We start from the raw sequence: 25227 nt of genomic DNA on the forward strand, positions 1-25227 counted from the left end.
ACGCCTTTTAGTATGCTTAAAGAACGCTACTCTAACGTAAGTTAATGCATAAAATTTTAAAGAGACTGTAGCATAAAAATTTTTTGTTGAATTTCTTTTTACTGAAAACAAGTTTTATGTTGCTTATTGTGCACAGAATAAATGTTAGATATTTTTTTGATATTACACAGAATGACTCTTCAACTTCATTTAAAGCTGTAGTATTAAAACCAACAACAACACCAACAACTACACCATCAACAACCACACCAACAACAATGTCGCAAAACAAGTTGCCTGATAATAAAACTAAAAATATTTCAGCACCTAAACCGGTTATTTCAAAACTTCATTTTGTAATCAATTAAAAACATATACTTTTCACAATAGTTGTGATGATGGTCGTGTCGTAAAAAATCTCTAGAGCGTTACTTCTCGAACTTAAACTAACAAACTTCAATGTTCATAACATTTTACATCTGACATTCTGGCAACCTTGATTTTCACTATGATGAATTATTCTGTTTGCTAAACATAACTACTTGGTTTGTATTAAACAAAACACTTTGTTGAAGGAACCAAGTGTCTACTTTAAACTTTGAGAAACTAACAAAATAATAAAAGTAAAATCTCTTATCACAGTTTTTTTTTAATATTTTTTTTCAATGTTATTCCATAAGCAAACATCATTTACATAAGATTATTCAAACATTTTAACGTTTGTATATAACGCTTTATGTGTTTCTATAGGTGTTTTAAGACTTGTTTTTCAACTTGATCAGTGTTTCAAAATTTAATCTAAGTTAAATGTACTGATTAGTAAACAAACTCTGTTGTTGCATATTCATGCTGGTAAATCTATCATCAGTCACGTCATTCAGCATAATAAAGTTTTTTTTTATTTCATGAGTGAACAGTGTTAACAAAAAGATGTTCAATACAGTTTAGTTTTAGTATAAAAATTACTGTGCATTTTAATTGGTGTTAGTTAAATAAAACCGTTTTCAGTTCAAGAAACTAATGTTTTAATAGATTTTTTTTTGATAGATTTATTATTCTTTTATTTAATTAATTTTTGTCATTTCTAACCATGCATTTAGTAATTAACGTTTGTATAAGTACAAGTATATTTATGATAAGACAACACTATTGATTACTTTTTGTTTTACAATGAACGAGTAGCAACTGCTCTTTAAAAATCTTTTACTTATTGATTTTTTTTTTCGTTTAGTTAATTATTAAGATAATTAGTTGTCAATAGAAGATTAAGAAAAACATGACGTTCATAATTTTGATAAAGTCTAAAATCTTTTTATTATATTTTAAATCAGTTTATTACACTGGCAACAATGCATAGCTGCTAGCTAAATATTTTTCCTGTTCAGAAAAACTTAAAGGATTTTTAAAGCAGTCAATAAGATTAAAGATTTTAAATTTTAAATGATAAACAAAAAATTAAATGAACAAATTTTTGAATGGCACTTGGTATAGAACATGAAAAGACAACTGAAAAAGACATTATTTATGGTTGTCAAGTCTTTTTAGTTTTTATAATAATAGTAAACTGAATTAAAGTTTTGATTCAAATGTTAGTTTAGTGTAACAGGATATCAATCTGTACTTGATAAATGTTTAAATTTAATGGAAAGCTTTTACTTAAAGTTGTTCTTAATCAAATAAAAGAAAGCTCGCAAAGTGACGTGTTGCACTGATGAAAAATAAGGAGAAAATAAAGAGCAGTCACAAGTTTACTTATGCAAGTTTGCATTTCCAAATTACAGCCATATACAAATACTCATCAGTTGGAGCAAGAATTCATGCTAGACCTTTGTAGACATTTGTAACATTTGTTGTTTATTGTAAAGTTATTTTTTAAACAATGTTGTTATAAGCAATTTTTTGATTTAAATTCTGAGTAGATAAATGTTAAATAACTTTATACTTTTATTAAGTATATTTCTATTCAACTTAATTCTTGTGTATAAGTTTTGACCACATCTAAAGTCTGATGTTCTTTATTTTTTTAGTATTTGAAATGTCGTTTAATATAAAGTATATCTACCAAAAGTCATACCTAGTTTTACATAAAGTAGCCCTGAGTATTATTTAGTATCTGTATTATTTAGGTCAATAACATTATTATTCATTTAATAATGTTTACAGTGTTTATTTGAAATACACTATAACCATACAACTAGTTATCAAGTTAGTTAACCCACAATCTCTGTGATTACATTAGTTTTTATCTACTTGGCAAAAGGTAACAAAATTTACAAAAACATCTGTAATTTAGGAGTACAAAGTATTATCAGTAAATCAAAGTAAGTTAGCACAGTGCAATTCAATTCGAACTACAGCTGAGAATTAAAAAAATTGTTTACAGTTTTAATGAAACATATGTGCTGTTTTATTTAAATTCAAATATTCGAAACAAACTATTTAAAAGCCCTTCAAGTCGGCTTTGGGGAAGGTGGATTGGTTTATTTATTCATATCATTTTCTATTTACACATATATATTTACTTTTTTAATTCAGACATTTGCAAAAGCTTTATATATATATATATAAAGGTCATTGTTTAAACTTTTACACCTTCTACTGATTAAGGCGTCTAGTCTTATGAAACATGTACCAGTATTTTTAAAATCTTACTTTTTCAATAAATTATATATAAATAAACATATAAACTCTGTAGAGATCCTCTCTATATCAACATTTACATTAAGCGCTTAAAGTATCTTTTTTTTATTGCTTAAACTGATTATAGTTAATATTATTAGCTTTATGATATTTTTATTTTGACTAGTTAGTAGTTATAGCTTTATTACAAAAAATATATGTTGAATTACTGTATATAATAGTTTTAAACAAAATAAGATCTTAAAACTTAAATTCTTAATAAATAAAAATATTCTTAAATCTAATAATCAGTAGCAGTACTACTGTTAATAGTTTCTTGAAAGTTTTATAAAAGTTTTATTCCATTGTGTGATTATTTAAGTTATTCTTTCTTTTAGTATATTCATACCAAATAAACTAGAAATCAAACTTAAAAACCATAAAAAGAGTTTATAAAAATAAATTAATTTTATTAATCTCAATAGTAGCAGCTTTTAGATTGTGTTTATTGTATAGAAGCCATCCAGTGAAAATTATTATTTTACTAGTAATCTCTACTTTGATGTCAGTTGAAACCAATATTTAACTAGTAATTGTTTGATAGCTACTTTTATACAAATTATAGCCATTCAAGCAACGCCTAGATATAAGAAAAACTTCTCAGTTATTCGACAAATAATTTTTGTATGAAACTTCTATGCATGTTTGAATAGCGGTATAGTATTCTGCATGCTATTTTTTTTGTTCTTGTATAACTTGATACTTTTACAGGATGACGTTACTTTGAAAGGAGATGAGACTGTTAGTTGATGTTATATCTAATACCTAAAAGTTTTATATGATCTTGAACTTTAGGAAAAATTTACAACAAAAAATTTTTATAACTTAAACCTAAATAGTAAAAATAACAAGTATAAACAATTAAAAACTAACTTTTTCAGTACATTGTTAAATAAAACTTAAAACAAAAATGGTTTTGATTTGATAATCTAAATATGTTTTAAGTATTTTGTATTTTAGAAAAACTAATTATAATTTTAAGTGGCAGTAAAACCAAAAAAAAATAATTTCAAACAAAAACTTACAGATAATACTTTACTGGTATCGACCTTGGGGGAGCCCCGTTCAAAAAAAATTGGGGCCAGAATGCGGCAGTTGCGTGGTAACAGACAACAGAAGAAGGGTTTGTTATTTTTATTATTATAACTATTTGTTCTTAATTTATAAATTAAAAACTGTTATAGATCAAATTTAATTAGCATTTCTAAAATTATATGAATTAAGCTTGGCGTGAAGTAGTTTCATAATGCTGGCAAAATAATGTCTTCAAATCTGAAAAGAGTAAAAAAATGATTTAAATGTTTTAAGATTGAAGAGAAAGGCACTAAAGCTGTAATATTTCATTACCAAGAACTGAACAAAAATGATTTACCCAAAACAAAAAGGTAAACTAAGCTTAAACTATTTAAAACTATAATTAGAGTTTTAAAAAATTTACTTTAGAATTTGAAAAAGAATCTTTTAATTTGACGTTTTATGAAAACTGTTTTGCTTATTACTTGTTTTTTTAACGCAATGCACAAAGCCCATTTACTAAAAAACATTTTTGAAATGTTAGTTGTTTTTAGGTGCATATTAAGCTACTAACTTCGCAAAATAGTTATGATATACTCTTAGAAATAAGTATTCATATGTTATAAAGTGGGTCAAAGTTTTGCTACTGTAATGAAACAAACATATATGCTTGATATGTACCAGTTATATACTGATAGTGATGACACTAACAAAATTTTACAAAACCACAAAAAGGCACAAAAGTGTTTAATAGTCGTTTTATATAAGTGGCAGATGGAAAAATGCTACCCGGTATTTATCCACGTTTTCTAATAAAACAGGCGCACCAACCGGTATTACGCGTTTTATTCGATGGAAAGCCCAGCCTACGTGAGATCACAAAAAGGAAGTTTGAAGGATTATGACGAATATTTCAATTTGACCTTGACCATGAGGTTTGTGATTTAATTTTACCAACTGGCAGATCGTAAGCGTTTTTCTAAATACACCCGGGGTCGGCAAACTGAGTCCTCAAAGCAAAATATGTGGCACGCGAGGTACTTTCCAGTTTAAAACGTGACAAAAGCAGTAATAAAAGCGTTTCGTGGTTAAAGTTTACATTTAAGCTCTTAATTTGATAGCTACTGATTACTAGTGCTCTGCTGTCGATCATTTTAACACATTTGTTCGCTTCATTTCGATCACCACAAACTATTTGAAAAAAACTGCGACCCGCAGAAGACTTTTTTGGCCCGAGATAGTTTTTCTGTGAAAATTGGCCAGCGACTTATAAAAAACTGCCGACCCCTGACCACCAAAAGGAAGAAAACAACTAAAACTAATCAGAACCCTCGTACTTGTTTTCACAGAAGGGATGGAGACGCGTTTTATCCTTACAGCAGTGTGTACGAAATCGCCATGGAAGTGAAGAATAATAGCACGACTCTAGAAGAATTGATGAAAAATAAGAAACACTTAGTCACTTGGTTCGCAACTAATTGTGGCTATACAGTGGGCGCTAAGAAGAGATTTAATCTCGTGCAAGAGTTGGTTGATATGGGACTGGATGTGGATCGTAGGTTTGCTACAGAAAATTAATTTATTTTTATAGTTAAAATGCGAAATTAAATTTCTTAAAATAACTAGCATAAAATATCAAACTTGTTGTAGACTATTTAGTAATTAAAACTAGATGCAAAGTTAAGTGAAATGAAAATAAAACTGTTATTAAAAAGTTTTACAAAAAGATACAACAAGTCACAATATTAAGAAGTAAGTCGCTGAAAAATTAAAAATTTCAAGGGGCAACTGTTTTCCTGAGGCGCCTGTTGTGAGCAGTCGTCTACAACACTCGGGGAAAACAATGCTGGAGTTTATATCAAAGCACAAATTCTACCTTGCATTTGAGAACGCTCACATGTGCAAAGACTACATCACTGAAAAGTTATACAAAAACAGCTTCTTATCAGGAGCTGTACCAATTATTCATGGTGCGAGTAAGGTATTTTTGTTTTTTCAAATTTTAACCAATAAAACTTTATTTAGGTACAACTTTAGTAACATTTATATATTTTAAAAGAATACATTACAGCTCAAAATACGCATATAATACATAGCATCTTTTTATAAAACAAATTTGAAGTATAAATGAAAAATGAAAACTAAGCTCATCCTGAAGTTATGCCTAAAATAATAAAAACATTCAGCAAGACTACGAGGCGGTGATTCCAAAGAAAAGCGCCATTTTCGTCGACGATTACGCCGACCTGGAACAATTGATCGACCACATCAAGTACCTGGATAAAAACGACACCGCCTACATGGAGTACTTGACGTGGAGACTGGACGATCCGGAGAAATTTTACGGGTACAATATGGCAACGGGGACTGCGAACTTTGCTTGAAGTTGAGCAAGTCGTCAAGTAAAAAGGGGTACGAATTTGCAAACGGAAAAAGGGAACTGCCGACGAGTAAAATTGTCAAGTCGCTGGATGAACGGATTTACGATGAAGAAGACGAAGAATGTCTTCTGTGATCTTGTTGAGAAAAAATATATTTAAACAACAGTTTCACTTTTATTCATGTACGAAGCATACATAAAAGATATTTTTTGTCACTAAAACTATTTTTGGTTATAAATAAAATTTCTTTTTTTTAATTATTACTGTCTTTGTATTAACGTATTACTACTAAATTAAAAAAAAATCTTATGTTTTTTTTTGCAATGTTAATTTGTGTTTGCTAAAAAGCTTCAAAAGTTTCATCTACTTAAAACTTTCATATAAGAAGTGTTTATAACTGGGTATAACATATTAACACGAAAACATTTTTATAAACATATCATTGGATTTTTAAATGAATAATTAAGTTAAAATAATTACGGTGTGTGTACTTCTTTTTATACTTTTTTTACACATCTTTTTTGTTAATTGATTGAGAGTAGATCAATTAAAATATTTTGTTTTGGTGACAAGTAATGTGGTAAATAGTTTTTGATAAGATATCTACTATAACTTTTTAAGAACTTTATATATTATAAAACACATTAACAGTAGTATTACAGTATTTATCGTTAGTTTTAAACTATCACTTACACTTTTTAACTTTAAATAAGTTAATTACTAATAGGAGGCAAGAAAACTTGTATATACAAGACATTCCAAAACCATCATTAGAATCCCTTCATCATCAGGCAAACATTTAATTATAATTTAAATATTTTTTAGTTTAGTTGTAGATGTCTAAACATTTTTTTTAGTGAAATTTCAAACTTTATAGATTAAATTACTTGAAAACAACAATCTTATTATATATGTATATATAAATGTATGATCACAAAATTACTTACTATTTTTATCGTAATATAATAATACACAACTGAAAAACGTTTCTAATCTATATAACTACCATATTTTAAAAGGAACTATATTTTTAATTAAAACTAAAAAGACCACTTTTAGCTTAACAAATTCATATAAAAGTACTTATTTTAAACTTAACTTATGCGCATTCGTAAGTATTTTGTCTATTAGAATATATGGTAAATACAAAATGTAATATAAAAGAAAGCTATTTTTTGGCACTAGTTTCAGAAATTATTAAATAATCAGAGCTTTAAAAAAACACATTAAACTGTTTTTAATTATTTTAAAACCAATTTTGATGTTTAAAAAAAATAAATCCGCAGAAAACAGCTCACTTATTTTTTTTCAATGAGTCAAAAATTCCAGTTTTTTTTTTGAATGATGGACATGTTTGATTTCATACTTCTTAAAACAAAATACATTTAGCTATTTTTTTTATTTTTTTATTTTTAAAGTATAGCCATTATAAACGAGTTGTAATAAGTCTAGATGTTTTATAATTTCTTTTAGACTTTAGTTCGTCGAGACTGGAAGCTTGAAGTTGTTATTTAAACAAGCTATAGAACCAACAACCGCTAGTTTTACGCCATACTTAAATTCTAGAAACTATGTTGTAGTTTAGAAAAGTTTAAGAAAAAAAAAATTGAAGCACTACCATTTGAATTTGGTTATAGAGATTATAAAATATGCATATGATTAGTAATAATTTACAAAGAGACACATATTTCCAAAATCATCAAACCTCTTTAATGATAGGAATCAAACTAAAGATAATAAAACAAAATACTCATGGAGAACAAGTTTTTCAACAAATCTAACAAGTTAGTATAACTTTTTGTTGCTTTTGTTATATAATTAATTATCTCTTATCATTGTCACAAGGGATAATTATAAAATTTAACTTTCTGAACTTTTAGTTAGAGCCTTGAAAAAGTTTAATGTTTTTGTGGGCTTAAGATTTAGAGGTTTTAATGATAGTTTTGCCTTTAAAAACGCTGAGTTGAAAAGCTCAGTGGTTGATACATATACAAAAAATATAAATTGCTAAAAACACTTCAATAGATTTTCTGCTGATATGTTTTGAAATAATTATAACTGTACCTATTTAATTAGTTAAATTTAGACAAAAATAAAGTCTATTTTTACAATTTTAATTCTAAGTTTAACTTTTCAAAGTATTTTTTATTTTTATTCAGTATTGTATTAAAGTTAGCTCAAAGTATTAATTACAACCAAATGGTGTGCAGCTTTATGACCAAAAGGTCTTTCACCCCACCAATCCATAGACCTTAGTTGTGAGTGCTCATGTTTTTCTTTCTTACTGTAAATAAATATCATAAACTTTCTATTAGCCAAAGTCTAAAAAAAATATATATTTGTTTATAAATTCTGGTACTCACAATTACTACAACTTAAATTAATTAAAAATCTTGCTGTTACAAAAGTTTATGCTTATTTAGTAACATAAATAATAAGTCTTATTCCAAGCTTACATTTTTGTACTTAAAAATTTACCATCAACCACAGTAAATCTATTCAGGGTAAGAATGTTACATCATTTGTAAGTTTACCTTCCCTTCCAATACTTAAATTTTTTTATAGCTAAAAATTATTCAACATATTTCTCTCTGTTAAAAAAAATATTGGTGGTATCATTTTGAGAAGTACAAAAATTGCTATAAAAACAAATAGTCTTTGCAGGTTGCAAAATTATGAAAAAATAATGTAAGTGTTATCAAAAAAGTTTTCAAAAGCAAAACAGCTATGAAATTTATTTATTAACTTTACTATAAACTAATAACACAATTAAGATCATTAATAAAAAAAAAACATTCTCTCCTAAACTACAAGTCAGTTTTTATAGAATAAATTTTTTTTTTAGTTTTTGAGGTAAAGATGTTTTTGTAAAAAGTTACCAGTACAAACGTAAATATCTCAAATTTCAGGGTCATTTAGTTATAAATCTATCTTCTTCTTCAGTTTATGAGCTAAATACCTCAATTTTCCAGAAAAAGTTCTTTTATGATTAAAAATACTTAGTAAATTGGGTTTTTTGTAAATATCAAAAAATATTAATTTTAGATAAAAAAAAGGTAGATTTTTTAGTATTTTTTTCACTCAAAGTTGAAAAATTTCAATCTTTTTAGATATTAATAGTATGAATTCTGTGAAAACTTGAGAAAGATTAGTTAATTAAGAAAATAATAAATAAGATAGATTTTTAGTGAAGTAGTCTTTTTTTGCATTTTCTATTTGCCCTTCCATAAAGAACCTACTAAAGTCCCTTACTTTGATTGCCTATATCTGCAATAGTTACTCACTTCGAACTTTTGTAAGCGGTTGAAATTTGTCTGACAGCTCAGATAAAACTCTACAAAATAAGATCAGCTTGTAAAAAACAAGGTGGACCCATCTATGACCTTAAAACTATTGCAAGTCAGTGTTTTTGTTGCTGGGCCAGATCTATTTGTTTCTAGTTTTAAAGAAACACCTGCTGAATTTTTTATACCAAGCAAAACAGCTGTAAAAGTTTTTAAAAAACATTTCGTTTATTGTCTGATAGATTATATAAAAAGTTGTGTCAGCATGTACAGTTAATAACCTTTCATTAGCTCAAGTTAAAGTAAAATAAAAAATAATTTGATAATAACATTACATGGCTAATATCAAATTTATTTTAAGTTTTTTTTACAGCAAGTGAGTTTCAAGTAAAACATTTAACTTTATGATAACATCAACTATTTTGTTGAATATTTGTTAAGGCCATGGGGGTAAGAAACTTGATATACATTTTAATCTTATTTTAAAGATCTTTAATTCAGCTAGCACTTATTCTCTACAATTTTCAAAATTCAAATAAACTTTTGATATATAAGGGTACAAAGTAGGAATATACATAATTACATTATACAAATTAATACATAGTTATAGAAAGACTAAACTAGTAAGGCAAAAATAAAGACTGCTTTTTAAAAAGTTTATCATCTGTAGTTTTCAAGCAATTGTACTCAATTACACTTTTTTAGTCTAATTTCACTTAAAAACTAACTATTAGTCTGAAGATATTTTTAGTATTGAGTAAATTAATCTTAAAAAAAAAGCAATAAATTTATTATATTTTACACTTAGTCACCAAGCACACTTTTATTGAATATTTACGATACAGTTTTTTTAAAGATGCAATACTTCATAACATTTAGGGTTAGTTTTTCAACAAATAAATGAATAGGTAGACTTTTAGTTAGTTTTAAAAAATCTGAGAAAATTAACAACTGAAATTTCATTTTCAAACCCTAGCATATGAAACTTTTAGCTAAGCTTATTATACCTAAAAATCCAATTAAATACTTTTGTTCTGATTTTTTTAAAGCTTACAAATGAGTGCCAATGTTTTTTAAAAAAAAGTTTTTTTTGCCTTCATTTAAAGTACTACCTCGAATTTATATTTTATTCATAGTAATATTTATTATTAAGACCTTAATATGGTAAGATATTTCTTTTAAAAATTTCTATAGTGTCAAGTTTTTTACCAAGCTACGCGTTGCATTTTATTAATTTAAAAAAACCAAGGTAAATTTTGAGATACAATCGATCATAGCTTTTCACTTAAGGTCTTTTTGAAAGGAGCAAGCTAAAAATTTGAAAAAAGACTATTTAATTGAAATCATATTATATACATGTTTAAGCAACTGCTTTAATATTTTTTAGTCTAATTTTAATGACATACAAAGTAGTGATTTTGGATTTTTGTTTATCCTTATTTAAAATATTAAATACAAATCTCTACAATTACAAAAACATTAACTATAACATAATAAACGTTACATTTCAATTTTTAATAAAAAAAATTATCCAAAAACTTAAGGTCTTAGCACAAAACACTTTAAGAGTATAGACTTTTTTTTTGAAGTTAAGGTCGGGCCAAAGAGGTGGTCCAACATTTTTTTACTAAATTGGTTCTTGTATCAAAGCTAAAAGTATTAACTATAAGTCAGTTTTTATACAACACAAGAATTTTAAGATGTATATTTATATATAGATGTATTAGACAAAAAACTTCTATAGAACATATGGACGGTAATTTGTTTATTGTCAATTTTCTTGGAAATAAAAAAATCACTAAAAGTATATTTTTTCCTTAATTTTTCGAGCTAGAGACCTCCAATTTCAAGGAAACGTTCCTTTTATAGTTTAAAAGACTTTGAATTATGTGATTTGAAAAAAATAAAGAATGATAGTTTTTGATAAAATATATAAAAATATATGTGATGTTTTATATATACTTTTTTTTTTTAAATAAAAAATTTCCTGCATTGAATCAATTTAGATATTAGTAATGGAACTTCTGTGAAAATTTGAAGAAAATTGGTTTAAAAATGCAGGAGAAAATAGATTACTTGTGAAATAGTCTTTTTTGCGATTTTTGTTTTTGCCACCCACTGAAAACCTATTGAGCACATTGACTTTGATCACTCATATTTCAAAAGTTACTATGATTTTTTTCAAGCTGTTAAAGGTAAAAAATCTGATAGCTCAAATAAAGTTCTGAAAAGTAAGATCAACTAGTAAAAAATAAGATTGACCCCTCTATGCCCTTAATGTTAAAGTTAGTCTTTTTTAATTCTCTCATTAGTTTCTATATAAATAATTTTACAAAACAGACTATTTCTCAAAAATTTGTAAAACTTAAACAATATTGTTAGAGTGCATAAAAGTATTTCCTTAATCTTTTGACAAGGTCAGTTTTTTTATCACCAAAGCTGACCACAGATAAAATAGCTAGTTAGCACCTTAGTTATTAAAAAAAATTATTTAAAAATATTACACTTTTTATTTTAAGTTTTTAAACATGGGTCAATATTAATTCTAAAATTAAAATTTTTGGTCTCTAAACGAGAGGGGTAAGGCCAAAAATCAGGTTACATTTTAAACAATAAATTTATTGATTTTATGCTTTTAAAGAGCCTTTTATGTTTTTATAATTCAATTTTTCAAATATACCTGGCTCACAGACAACTTTTTAGGTGAATAAGTCACGTTGACTAATAAGTTGCCCACCTCTACCCTATGACCTTCATTATTGCTAGATTTTTTAAACTAAACGTTATCAAGAAAAGTTTGCTTACAGTTGTCATTATTACATTAAATCAGGATTTCCAAAAGTTGGCGGTACCACCCCCTGGGGGCAATTCTAGTAAGTTGGGGAAGGGGGGGCAGTTTTAAAATTTTGGGCGATCTCAAAGTTTTAAAACTTATACTAGATATTTTTGAGTTGCAGATGAAGAGCAAAAAAAAGGTCTTAAGGGTTTTAAATGGTAGTCTTGTTGGAGGGGGCAATAGCCTTTTTATTTCTTCAAAGGGGGCAGTTTGAAAAAAAATTGGGAAATTCTGCATTAAATTGAATAAGATTGATTTTTTGCTCCCAACCAGAGTTATCATACATGAAAGCTTCTTGTAGTTTAAGAGTTTTAAAACAATGCTTTTTTTACACTTACATCATTATGCTACATTCATTTGCCAATCTTTTATTTAAAAATACACGCTGTTTTTATAAACTTATATAGTGTAAACATTTTATTTTATTTTAGATAAGTTTAGAAGCATGAAAGTTGAAATTTTTCACAGCTAAAAAACTAGGCTAGTTTGATTTTGCAAAACGTTCTTTGGTAATTTACTTGAAGCACTACTAAAATGGACAAACATTAAACTTGTATTAACATTTAAAACATATTACATTAATTAATGCAAAAAAGGCCATATCGGGATTAGAGAAGTATTTTTTACAGTTTGATATTGTTTTGCATTTTCTATTAAGTTTACTAGAAGCTTTTTATGAATTTGATTTCAAATAAACTTGATTTGATCTAAGAGTAACCAGTAAATGTTCAACACCAAAAAGATCTTTTAAAGCCATAGGGATTAAAAGCAAAGATGTAATGTAGTTGTACAAATTTAGTTTTTGTTTTGATCAATCTAGTAGATTTTGTTATATTTTACTATCAAGTGTCGGCATGTCTGAGTTATCATAAGCACATTGTATTAAATATTTTAAATTAAATTCTAATGCTGATAAAGTTAGTTAATTTAGTAATTAAATGTAAATTTAGTTCTCAAATTTACCCAGTTTCTGACTAGTTTCTCTCACATATTTAAATTTTATCATAGTTATCAGTTTATTCCAGTTTATAAAATTGATAATAAATTAGGAGATTAAATTTTTGAAAATTAAAAAAAAATTGCAAAAAGCAAAAAAAAAGTTCTATCTCCTTTTACAGTTGTTAAAGCTTGAGTTAAAGTCGTAATGTTAATTTTTAACATTATGAATTTTCCTAGCTAACTCTAAAAAAAATACGGATTTATTTTAAAATATATTTTAAAGTACTTTCATTAACAAAAATAAGAAAGATTATAATGCTCTATTTAATACTACTTCAGAAAAAAATTTAACCTTGAGTTAACTAGCCTAAAGAATCTTGGTAGTACTTAAATTTTGGTTTTATCTTGAGTATTTTATAGATTTAAGTTTTAAACTATTGATTATTTGTATAAAAAACTAAAAAAGTTAATTTTATTTTCTTTAAAAAAGCTTAAGTGGTGTGTAAACCAGCTACTTGAGTTTTCTGTTTAAACAACAATTTTATCTTTATATCATATCTTAATATTTATAACTACAATATATATATACATTAACATATACTGTAGTTTTTTACATTGATTCAGCATTATTTATTTTAAGGTTCATTTCGCTATTACCAACTTTATTAGGCAATGAGCCAAGTACTTTGTGGATGTTAATAATTAAATAATCTAGAGTTGCCAAAAAATCTGGAATCCTAGAAAAAATTGGAATTTTTAGCAAAAATCACTAAAAGAACTGGCATTTTAGACTATTTTTACAATTAAAGTAATAGAGCTTCGATTAGAAATCTATTTAAAATCTATCCTATATATAGAAGTTTTTATTTATTATACTTTCTTATCAAGAAACACATTTTTAGATAGTTTTAATAAATCTTTTCTATGTTGTTATACTATTTAAGACTATTTTTACCTTAAATTTATTTTTATGCTTAAAATGGACAAAAAGATTGTTCTTTAAAAACCTTCAAGAAATTCAGAAAACCTGGAAGAAATTTTCAATTTTTTTTTGGCAACCCTGATAGTATCTTTAAAATCTTTTTGTTAGCAGTATAAAAATAGCTGATATTTCAGTTATAAGAAAAGATTAAGTTAAGCTTAAATGATAAGTTATATGGTAGAAAGGTATTCAATTGAATAAATTGATTTTACACATTTTTTTTTCTGTTCTAGAAACAACCAGTTAAAAAGTATTTTTATTATCTTTAATTTTATGACTGCATTTGAAAAACAATTCATTTGAAATATTAGAGTAAAATTAAACTAAAAAATATACTACCACAATATTTAAAATGTATTTGAAATAAATATGGAAGTTGTAGTAATGAAAATTTTTCTTGATCAATTTAAAGTTTAAATTTAATTTAATTTATTATCAAACATTTACTGTTTAAATGTTTGAATGTACTAAAACTGTAAAACTAAATTTAAAAACTATAAATACTTATATTAAGAAAAATGTAATAAAATGTGATAAAAAACTATTTTTTAAATTACCGAAAAAACCCAACATGTTATTAATTTAGCAACACAATTTTTAATTTAGTTATTAAAAGTTTCCAACATTAAAAAAACATTTTATTTTATCAATTGAACTCAAGCTTAAAGTTTCATTCTACACAAATTTCCTATAATTACGTCAAAATAATATTTTACATTTTGAATTATATACTCTTTAGTTATTCTGATAAGTTTTAGGTGAAAGTAATTTAACTAGATTGTTTTTCACGAGCATAAAGTTAATTTTATAGGAAAATTTATTAATTTTTCAAAAAACAAAACTTTAATGTCAATTATTTACCTTATCTTAAAAGCTATCTAAAATTCATTTTAATTTTAGAAAACGCACCTTTGTCTTTAATTTAAAAAAAAGTTTGGTTTGGGGTTTGAATAATTTTATGGGGTCCCTCCAAAAATTAAAGGTTTTTTTTTTCATTATTATTGCCTTATAACCAAAAATAATTTTTTTTTTGATTATTTTTTCTTTTATTTCCCTTAGTTTGCATGTTATTTAAACTCTTAGATGGTTATTTTATAACTAATGTTAATATATTTTACGATTTGGCCCCAAAGCAAATTACACTATCATTTTCCTTGGCCATTTCCTAGATAAAAAAAATGGTAAAAGGAAAAAAAAGAATAATAAGAATGTGAGTTACAACAAATTTAATTAAACTGAGATAATTTAATTATATTTGTTGTAATTCACATTCTTATTAATTTTTTTTTCCTTTTATCAATTTTTTATCTAGGAAATGGCCAAGGTAAATGATAGTGTAATATACATCATTTTGCTTTGGGGCCAAATCGTTATTATAAAATAACCATTTAAGAGTTTAAATAACATGCAAACTAAGGGAAATCAAAAAGGTAAAATTAAAAAAAATATTTATTTTTGGTTCGAAGGCAATTATAATGAAAAAAAAAACCTTTATTTTTGGAGGGACCCCATGAAATTATTCAAATCCCAAACCAATTTTTTTTTTCTTTAATTAAAGACAAAGGTGCGTTCTTTTAAATAAAAAAAAATTTTTAGATAGCTTTTAAGATAAGGAAAATAATTGACATTAAAGTTTTATGTTTTTTGAAAAAATAGTAAATTTGCCTATAAAATTAACTTTATGCTCGTTTGTTTTTCGATATGCAGTAGATTTAAAATGTTTAATTTAAGTTTTACATCAGTAAAAAGTAATTAAAACTATAGGTAGAATAATTTGAGCTTAAGAATTAACTATACTACTGCGCTTAAAAAATTTGACATTTATATTCTCTACTTTGCCCTCCTTAGCGTAGCTCCCGTGGCGCAATCGGTTAGCGCGCCGTACTTATATGATAGTATCGGAGAAATGCGGAGGTTGTGAGTTCGAGCCTCACCGGGAGCACCTTTTTACATTTATTTAAAGTCTTTTTAAGCAATAATTATTAAACAACAATTTCTCACTAAAGTAAGTATTCATTGATTTTTTTGTGCTCTGAAAAATAAAGTGTTTTTTTGTTTTAAATTATCTATTAAAGTTGTTTATTTTGTGCTTTAGTAATTTAGTTCTGAGCTGTGTATACAGTTTAAAGTTCGAGCTTGATTGAGTTACTCTTGTTTCAATAAATTTTTTCACATGTACCGAAAAGAACACAAGCTAAAGTCAATTTAAACTAAGTATTTAAACACTGTGTATTTGTAACACAATAGTGTTAACTTTTGTATTGTGTAAGCCACAAATTATTTTCAAAAATATGTACATATATCTACTTTAGCACCTTGTGCTAGTAGTTAAATTAGTATGACAAAAAAATACTTATTCTTAAAAATTGATGATTTAGCTGCGATTTTAAACATTTTTTACACCATAATGCTAAAATAGATTTTGTACCAATCTTTTTAAGTATGTAAAGTTTTGCTTATTTTTTAGCAATGATTGAAAATAAATAATATTTTTTTGTTTCAAGTGTTTGACAGTTAATGCGTTTAATTTAAAAAATAAAAATGTATAAGAAAAATATTATCTGATTGTGGAATAAATTGTATTAAGATGAATTAAAAAACTGGATATTTGAGGTTGTGTTTTATGAAAATTGTTGTTTCTTTATATAAAAAACTTAATGGAAAAGCCGTTTGTCTAAAGTTTAAAAAAGATTAAATTGTTCTACTTTAATTTGAAGTTAAACAACTGGCTAAATTAAAATGTAATAAGTATTTTTTTGTTTTTTATTAACTTTTATAAGTTAATTGTTGATTATTATAATAGAATTATAAACAACAATAAGAAAGATCATTTATGCATTCATATATGGTTATATATAGAACTAAGTTATTTAACTTAATAAATTAAATTTTTCACACTGAGCCCACCTTAAGGGCTTTATTATTAAAAAATATTTATTGTTATTATCAACTTTCATTAGTGATTTTTTTTTGTGCTTTATTTTAAACTTGTTTTAAAGCTGATGAGTATTAGTCACGAAACTCGAATCCTTTGAGTTTTGCATCTTTAAATAAACCTTTATATATATATATATATATATATATATATATATATACAGTTTATTGAAAAGTACAATTTTAAAAATACTGGTACATATGTTTCATAAAGCTTTAATTTTTCATAAATCTTTATCGTACTTTTTCAATAAATTATTTAAAAACACTCCAAGTTGGCTCTGTAGAAGGTGTTCAAGTTTAAACAATAACCTTATTTTAAATATATATATATCTTAATATTATATATATATATATATATATTTATCTACTTCTAAAGCTGAAGTAGAGAGGCTCTCTACAACAAATAAACAAACTGAAGATCTGTTCTGTTTAGCAGAAAAGTGAAACAATTGTATATAAAAATAAAACGAAATTTTTGTTTTATTGATATATGTATATATATATATATACCCGTCAACACGTCAATTGTCAGCTGGCAGGATGGCCGAGTGGTCTAAGGCGCTGCGTTCAGGTCGCAGTCTACAATGTAGGCGCGGTTTCGAATCCCGCTCCTGTCACACCTTTTGCAAAGTTTGCTTGCTTTTATTATTGTTTGTCATGTTTATTAAGATAAATTATTAAATATGAAAAAAATTTCATTATTACATGATGTAGTTTAAAATTTTAGTTGATTTATAAATATTATCATTTAAATAGGTGCTATAAATTTCTTTATTTATCTGCAATTATCCATTAAAGCAGCTTGATTTATAAACAAGCTTAATTTGTAAAATTTTTATTAGTATTTATATTAAACAGATAATTTTACGATGCCTTAGCTTACAATTACTTTTTACACTTACACTACTTACAATTTAAATAACACCTCTTTTTTTTTGTGAAATTCAGTAAAGTTTTTTTATAAAAAGAAAAGTAATATAAAGTAAATTAAAAATTAATTTAATGTTTACTAGTAGAACAAAGTAATTTTTTTTTTTTAATTGTCATTTTGTACTTCTTTTGAGTCAACAGTTATAAATAGTATTGCTTTGATAACATTTTAAAAATATTTTTTGTGCTAGAACAAAGCAATAGAATAGATTCAGGTTTTCAAATCGAACAATTGTTGTATGTTTAGTTTTTCATGATTTATGTTTCTTTTCAGAATTATTTTGTGTGTAAACTTTGAAACTTATTAGATGAAAACTTCGATTTTCAAAAATAAAATGCTTTTCCTAAAAGTTATTAAGTGTAAGTTTAATTTTATAAAGTTTTTTTTCTTTGAACTAAGACTACTTAAAAATTTAAATTTGTTTAAAAAAAATTAAGTAAAATATAATACAGAATAAATTAATAACTAAACACAAAGTACCTTTTTACTTTGATTAAAAGTTTTTTTAATAGTTAAAGTTATAGTTATCATATTCACAGAAAATTTTGTAGTACGCATAGCTAACTTATAATTTTTACCAAAACACTATCAATTTTAAATTAAAAGTACAATTTAAAGCTTTATAACTTTTAAAATATAAACAGTCTATTAAATCAATTGTTTTTTTTTCAGTTTGAACTCAATAAGTTTATATATTTATAAAAGGATTAAGGTTTGAAAAATGTAGTACATATTTAAACTTTATATAAAACAAGTTCATTTTACTACATATCACTACTTTTAGCAGCATTTCGTTAGCAGACACCATCACTAAGTAGCGTTTTGAGTTTATAAATGCAATAATGCTATTTTCCACAAGCATTGTTGGTTCAGTGGTAGAATTCTCGCCTGCCACGCGGGAGGCTCGGGTTCGATTCCCGGACAATGCACTTTTGTTTAAAATATTTTGACATAAAATAAAAATAAAAAAAACAATAAGATTTTTTAGCTAATATGATTCTAAAAATTAATTCGAATAACTGTATTCTTAACAAAGCTTTCTATGACTGCAACAAATAAGTCTTTATCTAGTTTTTATTTTCTTCGTTCAGTTTTTAAAAACAATCAGCTTGTTTTAAATAAAGTTAAATAAAACATTTTCGGCCTTAAATACACTATACAAATACACAAAATACACTATACAAATACACTATACAAATAAAGAATAAATTCTAGGGTTGTAACCAAATGGTAAAACGAGTGCGCCCAACGTGAGGCTCGAACCCACGACCGTTGGATTAAGAGTCCAACGCTCTACCGACTGAGCTAGCCGGGCACATTACCAATTAACTTTATGGAGTTTATAAAGCCTTCGTGACGATACTATGACGTAATAATTCTTTAAATGACGTCAAAAAGGGCTCGTCCGGGATTTGAACCCGGGACCTCTCGCACCCAAAGCGAGAATCATACCCCTAGACCAACGAGCCACTTGTCAGGATGGGTCTTGTTTGGTTTCTATATCTAACAGGTATTATGACGTTGTATTGAGAACATTGCCTAGGGTATTTGTTAAAATCATTGTTTTATTTATAGATGAAGCCAGTTTTTTGTTTGTTTAAATATAACTAATAGTGGTAGTCGTTACAGCTTATAGTGTCTACTAGAAATTTTAGCATAGTTTATGTGTGTACCAAATATTTATTTTCTATATAACTTAAAAGGAATAAACTTAAATTTTCATTCTCATTTAAATAAAAAGTTATACAAAAACAGACTGTAATGTATAGTGATATACTTATGAGTTTATGATTTACTTTCAAGCCAGTTGTCTTAAATGTAAGAAAAATAGTAAATTTCACCCTTAATAACAATTATGTTTGCATTAAAAATAACATTAGTAAACAAAAACTATACGAAATTTATTTACTTTACCATTTAATAATCTTCTAAAAAATAATATTTATGATGCCAATTAAGAAACAACTTGATAATAAAAATAAAAAATTTGTGCACCACATTTAAATAAAACAACCTTAACTTATACTTATTTTATACTTATATGTGATTGTTGTGAACTTTACCTAGTTATACTTTGTTTGAAATGTTATTTTGTACTATTTACAAAACATCTGTGTTAATTACATTGCAAAAATGGGTAACTGTCAAATTTGCACGAGGGCAAAAAATTGTACGAAGACAATTTTGCACGGATATATTTTTGCACGTCTTGAATTTTACTTTTTGATAAAATTTTTTTATAAATTTTAGTTTTTTTTTGTTATTAATTAATATTTTTTCACTGTCACCTCTTACCCTCGGTCAGTAGCATTTTTTTTTTGTTTTCGTTTGTAATAATTTATTTTTTAGTTTTTTTCTGTTTTTTTTTGTGTGCATACATTTTTTTCTATTTTTTTTTTCTTGTGCAAAAATTACTCCCCGTGCAATTTTGTCTTTTTGCAATTTTGTCCCCTCGTGCAATTTTGACCTGTTTACTATAAAAACAGTATAGTAGTTCAAATTAACAACAATCTCATATAAGTTTATTTGTTAAATAGTTTTCTGTTATAAATACAGGGTTGCCCCTTACCTGGAAAAACCTTGAAAAACCTGTAAATTGACAATTTAGGCAAAAACAACCTGGAAAAACCTGGAATTTGAAGAATTAAAAAAAAAAACTGGAAAAGCCTGGAATTTTTACAACTTTCACAGTAATAAAATTTCGATTTGACTCAAAAAATCAATCATATAAATAAAAAAAAACTGTCATCATCAAATTTTTTTTACTTAAAAACATATTATATATAGCTTTACAGTATATTTCAATGATTTTATACTTTTCTAACGCAGTTTCTTCTCTTAAACTTAACTTTATACTAAAAATAGACCCAAAAATGTGTACTTTAAAAAACCTGGAAAAATTTTCTAAAACCTGGAAAATTTTTTGAAAAAACGAGTGGCAACCCTGTAAATAGCTAAGGAAATATTAATTTTATTTAAAATATGTTATTTATAATATAATTTATATTTGTGCTCCAATCATAGGGTATGTAAGTTTCAATTGCAATGTTTTTTAACTTTATTAATACAGATTTTTTGAACACTTTTGACATTTATGTTGCAATCATGGGGTATGTAGCAGTACCATACCAGCAGTGCATACCTAGGTGACAGTTTACTGTAGTTATTTAGCTATTGTTATCTAAATATGAGTACAACTAAAGTAGGTATAAGTTAAGGTTGTTTTATTTAAAATATGGCGCACAAAATTTTTATTTTTATTATCAAGTTGTTTCTTAATTGACATCATAAATATTATTTTTTAGAAGATTATTAAATGGTAAAGTAAATAAATTTCGTATAGTTTTTGTTTACTAATGTTATTTTTAATGCAAACATAATTGTTATTAAGGGTGAAATTTACTATTTTACATTTAAGACAACTGGCTTGAAAGTAAATCATAAACTCATAAGTATATCACTATACATTACAGTCTGTTTTTGTATAACTTTTTATTTAAATGAGAATGAAAATTTAAGTTTATTCCTTTTAAGTTATATAGAAAATAAATATTTGGTACACACATAAACTATGCTAAAATTTCTAGTAGACACTATAAGCTGTAACGACTACCACTATTAGTTACATTTAAACAAACAAAAAACTGGCTTCATCTATAAATAAAACAATGATTTTGACAAATACCCTAGGCAATGTTCTCAATACAACGTCATAATACCTGTTAGATATACAAACCAAACAAGACCTGTCCTGACAAGTGGCTCGTTGGTCTAGGCTAGGGGTATGATTCTCGCTTTGGGTGCGAGAGGTCCCGGGTTCAAATCCCGGACGAGCCCTTTATGACGTCAGTTAAAGGATTATTACGTCATAGTATCGTCACAAAGGCTTTATAAACTCCATAAAGTTAATTGATAGTGTGCCCGGCTAGCTCAGTCGGTAGAGCGTTGGACTCTTAATCCAACGGTCGTGGGTTCGAGCCTCACGTTGGGCGCACCTCTTTTACCATTTGGTTACAACCCTAGAATTTATTTTTTATTTGTATAGTGTATTTGTATTAAGGCCGAAAATGTTTTATTTAACTTTATTTAAAACAAGCTGATTGTTTTTAAAAACTGAACGAAGAAAATAAAAACTAGATAAAGACTTATTTGTTAAGAATACAGTTATTCGAATTAATTTTTAGAATCATATTAGCTAAAAATCTTATTGCGTTTTTATTTTTATTTTATGTCAAAATATTTTAAACAAAAGTGCATTGTCCGGGAATCGAACCCGGGCCTCCCGCGTGGCAGGCGAGAATTCTACCACTGAACCAACAATGCTTGTGGAACAATAGCATTATTGCATTTATAAACTCAAAACGCTACTTAGTGATGGTGTCTGCTAACGAAATGCTGCTAAAAGTAGTGATATGTAGTAAAATGAACTTGTTTTATTTTACTTCTAATTCTTATTGTTTCGTAAAAGCAAACTTTATTGTATTTTTCATTAATCATATTTATTCATAAATAAGAGCATTTTACTTTAGCTGACCTATAATTATATTTTTAAAATAATTAGCAATCATTATGTTAACTAAAATTAAAGTAATTTTCACATTTAACCATAATAATTATACTTATTACTAGTAAACATATAATGTTTTTGGTTAGATATAATAAAATAAGTTTGTTTTAATTAAGTAAAAACTTATGTACTACTATTTTCGATTAAAAATGTACATAAATTTTAATTATAATTCCAATTTCTTTTGCTCTAAATGAAAATAAAAATTATCTTTTATGTTCATTAAACTGAATGCAAGTTATATAAAAGTTTATCTTAAATGTAGTCATATTAATTTGCTAAATCATCAATCATATTTTATTCGTTTTGCTTATTAAATGATGTTAAAACGAAAACATATTAGCTTTGCTGAAGATAGCTGAAATAATTCTACTATTTTAATTCTTTCATGTCTTTTTATAAGCTGACAAAGCAATATTTATCCAGATTTAACATATAAAACTTTTAATTATACGTTGTCAGTAAATTTTTAAAAAAATGTTCAGTTGGTTTGAGCTGTAGTTTTTAATACAATCATCATTTAAATTCTGGAGTGTATATTGTATAACTATAGGGTTTTAAAGATAATGGAGTCCTGGATTTTGACAATTTAGGCTATAAAACCTAGATTTTGAGAAATTTTGGAAAAACCTCCTGAAAATTTGAACATAAATCACTTAAAACCTGGAGATTTAAACAATTTTTACATGTTAGGTAGTAAAATTATGATTTGACACAAATAATCTATCTATAGTTACTTTTTTGTCATCATCAAAAATTTTTTTTATTTAAAAACATATTTAAAGAAGTTTTAAGAAATATTATCAAGGTATACTATCAAAATCCACCCGAGTTCATAATCCACCCAATTTTTTTTATTTTTTATTTTTTTATTAATTTGTTTTGTGTACTTTATGCTTTTTTTATTTATTTTTCACTATCACTGTTACCCCTAACCAGTCATGTTATAATCAAGATGGCAGTTAAATACAGCTGTTTTAATTGTAAACACGCGCTTTATAGCTCTATAGTAAATTGAGAGAAATTTGGAGAAATAAAAGAAACTAAAGTGAAAAGTGAGAGAGCTAGAAGAAAAAAGAAATTTATAAGCCAATAAGCTTTTGCTTTCATAAGAAATTTTAATTCTATTGCCATGCTTTTTATTTTTTTATTCTACTGCGGGGATTTTTCGCTCTCCGATTTAACATCACTGCCCCTAACCCTTACCCTTGATCTGTAAGCGCTTCTCGAATTTGACTGGGTGGATTTCGATCGAGTGGATTTTGAACGCGGATGGATTTCGATCGCGGGTGGATTTCGAACATGTCTTCTTATCAATTTCATTTTACTAATTAACAAAGTTTTTTACCTTATAGTTTTTAAATAAAATTAGACCCTAAAACATGTAATTTTAAAAAGCTGCAAGAAATTTTGAAAACCTGGAGAAACTTTGCCAAAAAAATTTAGCAACCCTGTAGTTATTATCTTTGAACTGTAATTAAAGTTCTATTTTGTGGTATTAGTATATACCAGGGACGTAGCTAGCTCAAAAAAGTTACGAATCTGCAAAAATCAAAACATCTGAAATAACGCGTGATAACGTCCTAGCGGGAACACCAACACAGCAATTTAAACTAACTCTAATGTTATTGAATTTGATATGAAAATATGTAGTTATGTTAATACTTCAAAAATGGAATGTTTAAGTATGGGTGATAGTTGCATACAAGGAAATTTATTTTGCTCCACACCCGCTATGACTTTTATTTTGCTTTATGTGTTGCCACTTATGTAAACCCATAAAACTTTCATTGAAAATAAGTACAAGAAAATCACAATTTAACACAATTTATACTGTTTTCAAAGTGAAACATTTAACGTAGTCAATAGAAACAACTTTAAATCATGCAAATTTTTGTAACATAAAATTTTTTGATTTTGAAAAGCTACAGCTTCCATTAGAATCATTTTTTTGCAATGCAGCTTTTTGACACACTAAATCTTTAACGCGCTAAATGTATTCAATATAGATCTATTTGAATCGTTTAATTTTTACAACACAAAAAATGCTGAAGAGTACATATATGTCAAAATTATCTTCCAGAAGTGCATAACCAAGTATAAATGAATACTAAAAGCTAAGAAAACAAAGTCTTTTCAAGATGAAATAAAAGCAAGTTTTTTCGCCCATCGGTATTACGTTTCTGCATAAATATATTTTAATTTTATTTATTCAAAAACAAGATAAATTTACTTTGGCTGACCTATAATTCTATTTATAAAAAGATTAGCAATGGTTTATGCTAACTAAACGACAACTAAATCTTATCAAGGTATACTATCAAAATCCACCCGCTTTCATAATCCACCCAATTTTTTTATTTTTCTTTATTTATTAGTTTGTTTTGTATACTTTTTGATTTGCCCAAAATTCAAAATAACTATTTTCTTGCGTATAAGTACAAAAACTGTTTGTAAGCTACTTTCGACCAGCAACAATATAAACGCTTAAATATAGTCTAGAATTAAGTGGTTAAGGAGATTGGCTGGAAATCAATTGGGCTTTGCCCGCGTAGGTTCCAATCCTGCCAATGACGTTTTTGAATTTACATATCATTTGAGATTATCTTTAATTCACCATACTTAAATTAGAAAAAATCACAGTTCCAATAATAACAAAACAAGTTTAATTTAATTAAAATATTAGCAAGCAGACATT

At 26.1% G+C, this 25227-nt stretch overlaps 1 protein-coding gene and 8 non-coding genes across 9 annotated transcripts; 6 read left to right on the forward strand and 3 right to left on the reverse strand.

The window, feature by feature from the left end:
- The first annotated feature begins 257 nt into the window (after positions 1–257).
- Positions 258–6187, forward strand: LOC145845710 (4-galactosyl-N-acetylglucosaminide 3-alpha-L-fucosyltransferase FUT6-like). Its single transcript, XM_082952802.1, has 9 exons — positions 258–314; positions 3370–3399; positions 3686–3781; positions 3967–4043; positions 4494–4607; positions 5022–5231; positions 5455–5653; positions 5859–6019; positions 6064–6187. Exons 1-9 carry the CDS (start codon positions 258–260, stop codon positions 6185–6187), a joined length of 1068 nt encoding a protein of 355 aa, XP_082808928.1.
- A 9759-nt stretch (positions 6188–15946) lies between these two features.
- Positions 15947–16036, forward strand: Trnai-uau (transfer RNA isoleucine (anticodon UAU)). Its single transcript is given in 2 exon segments — positions 15947–15984; positions 16001–16036. It is a non-coding gene; the product is annotated as a tRNA-Ile (tRNA).
- A 1529-nt stretch (positions 16037–17565) lies between these two features.
- On the forward strand, positions 17566–17648 carry Trnal-cag (transfer RNA leucine (anticodon CAG)). Its single transcript has one exon. It is a non-coding gene; the product is annotated as a tRNA-Leu (tRNA).
- Positions 17649–18820: 1172 nt separating this feature from the next.
- Positions 18821–18891, forward strand: Trnag-gcc (transfer RNA glycine (anticodon GCC)). The gene has a single exon. It is a non-coding gene; the product is annotated as a tRNA-Gly (tRNA).
- A 313-nt stretch (positions 18892–19204) lies between these two features.
- On the reverse strand, positions 19205–19277 carry Trnak-cuu (transfer RNA lysine (anticodon CUU)). Its single transcript has one exon. It is a non-coding gene; the product is annotated as a tRNA-Lys (tRNA).
- Positions 19278–19359: 82 nt separating this feature from the next.
- Trnap-ugg (transfer RNA proline (anticodon UGG)) lies at positions 19360–19431 on the reverse strand. The gene has a single exon. It is a non-coding gene; the product is annotated as a tRNA-Pro (tRNA).
- A 2291-nt stretch (positions 19432–21722) lies between these two features.
- Trnap-ugg (transfer RNA proline (anticodon UGG)) lies at positions 21723–21799 on the forward strand. Its single transcript has one exon. It is a non-coding gene; the product is annotated as a tRNA-Pro (tRNA).
- Positions 21800–21881: 82 nt separating this feature from the next.
- Positions 21882–21954, forward strand: Trnak-cuu (transfer RNA lysine (anticodon CUU)). Its single transcript has one exon. It is a non-coding gene; the product is annotated as a tRNA-Lys (tRNA).
- Positions 21955–22214: 260 nt separating this feature from the next.
- On the reverse strand, positions 22215–22285 carry Trnag-gcc (transfer RNA glycine (anticodon GCC)). Its single transcript has one exon. It is a non-coding gene; the product is annotated as a tRNA-Gly (tRNA).
- Positions 22286–25227: the final 2942 nt, after the last annotated feature.

The sequence above is a fragment of the Thalia democratica genome, unplaced genomic scaffold (genome assembly GCF_965202585.1).
Source record: "Thalia democratica unplaced genomic scaffold, ktThaDemo2.hap1.1 HAP1_SCAFFOLD_139, whole genome shotgun sequence".
In the NCBI taxonomy this organism is placed as follows: domain Eukaryota; kingdom Metazoa; phylum Chordata; class Thaliacea; order Salpida; family Salpidae; genus Thalia; species Thalia democratica.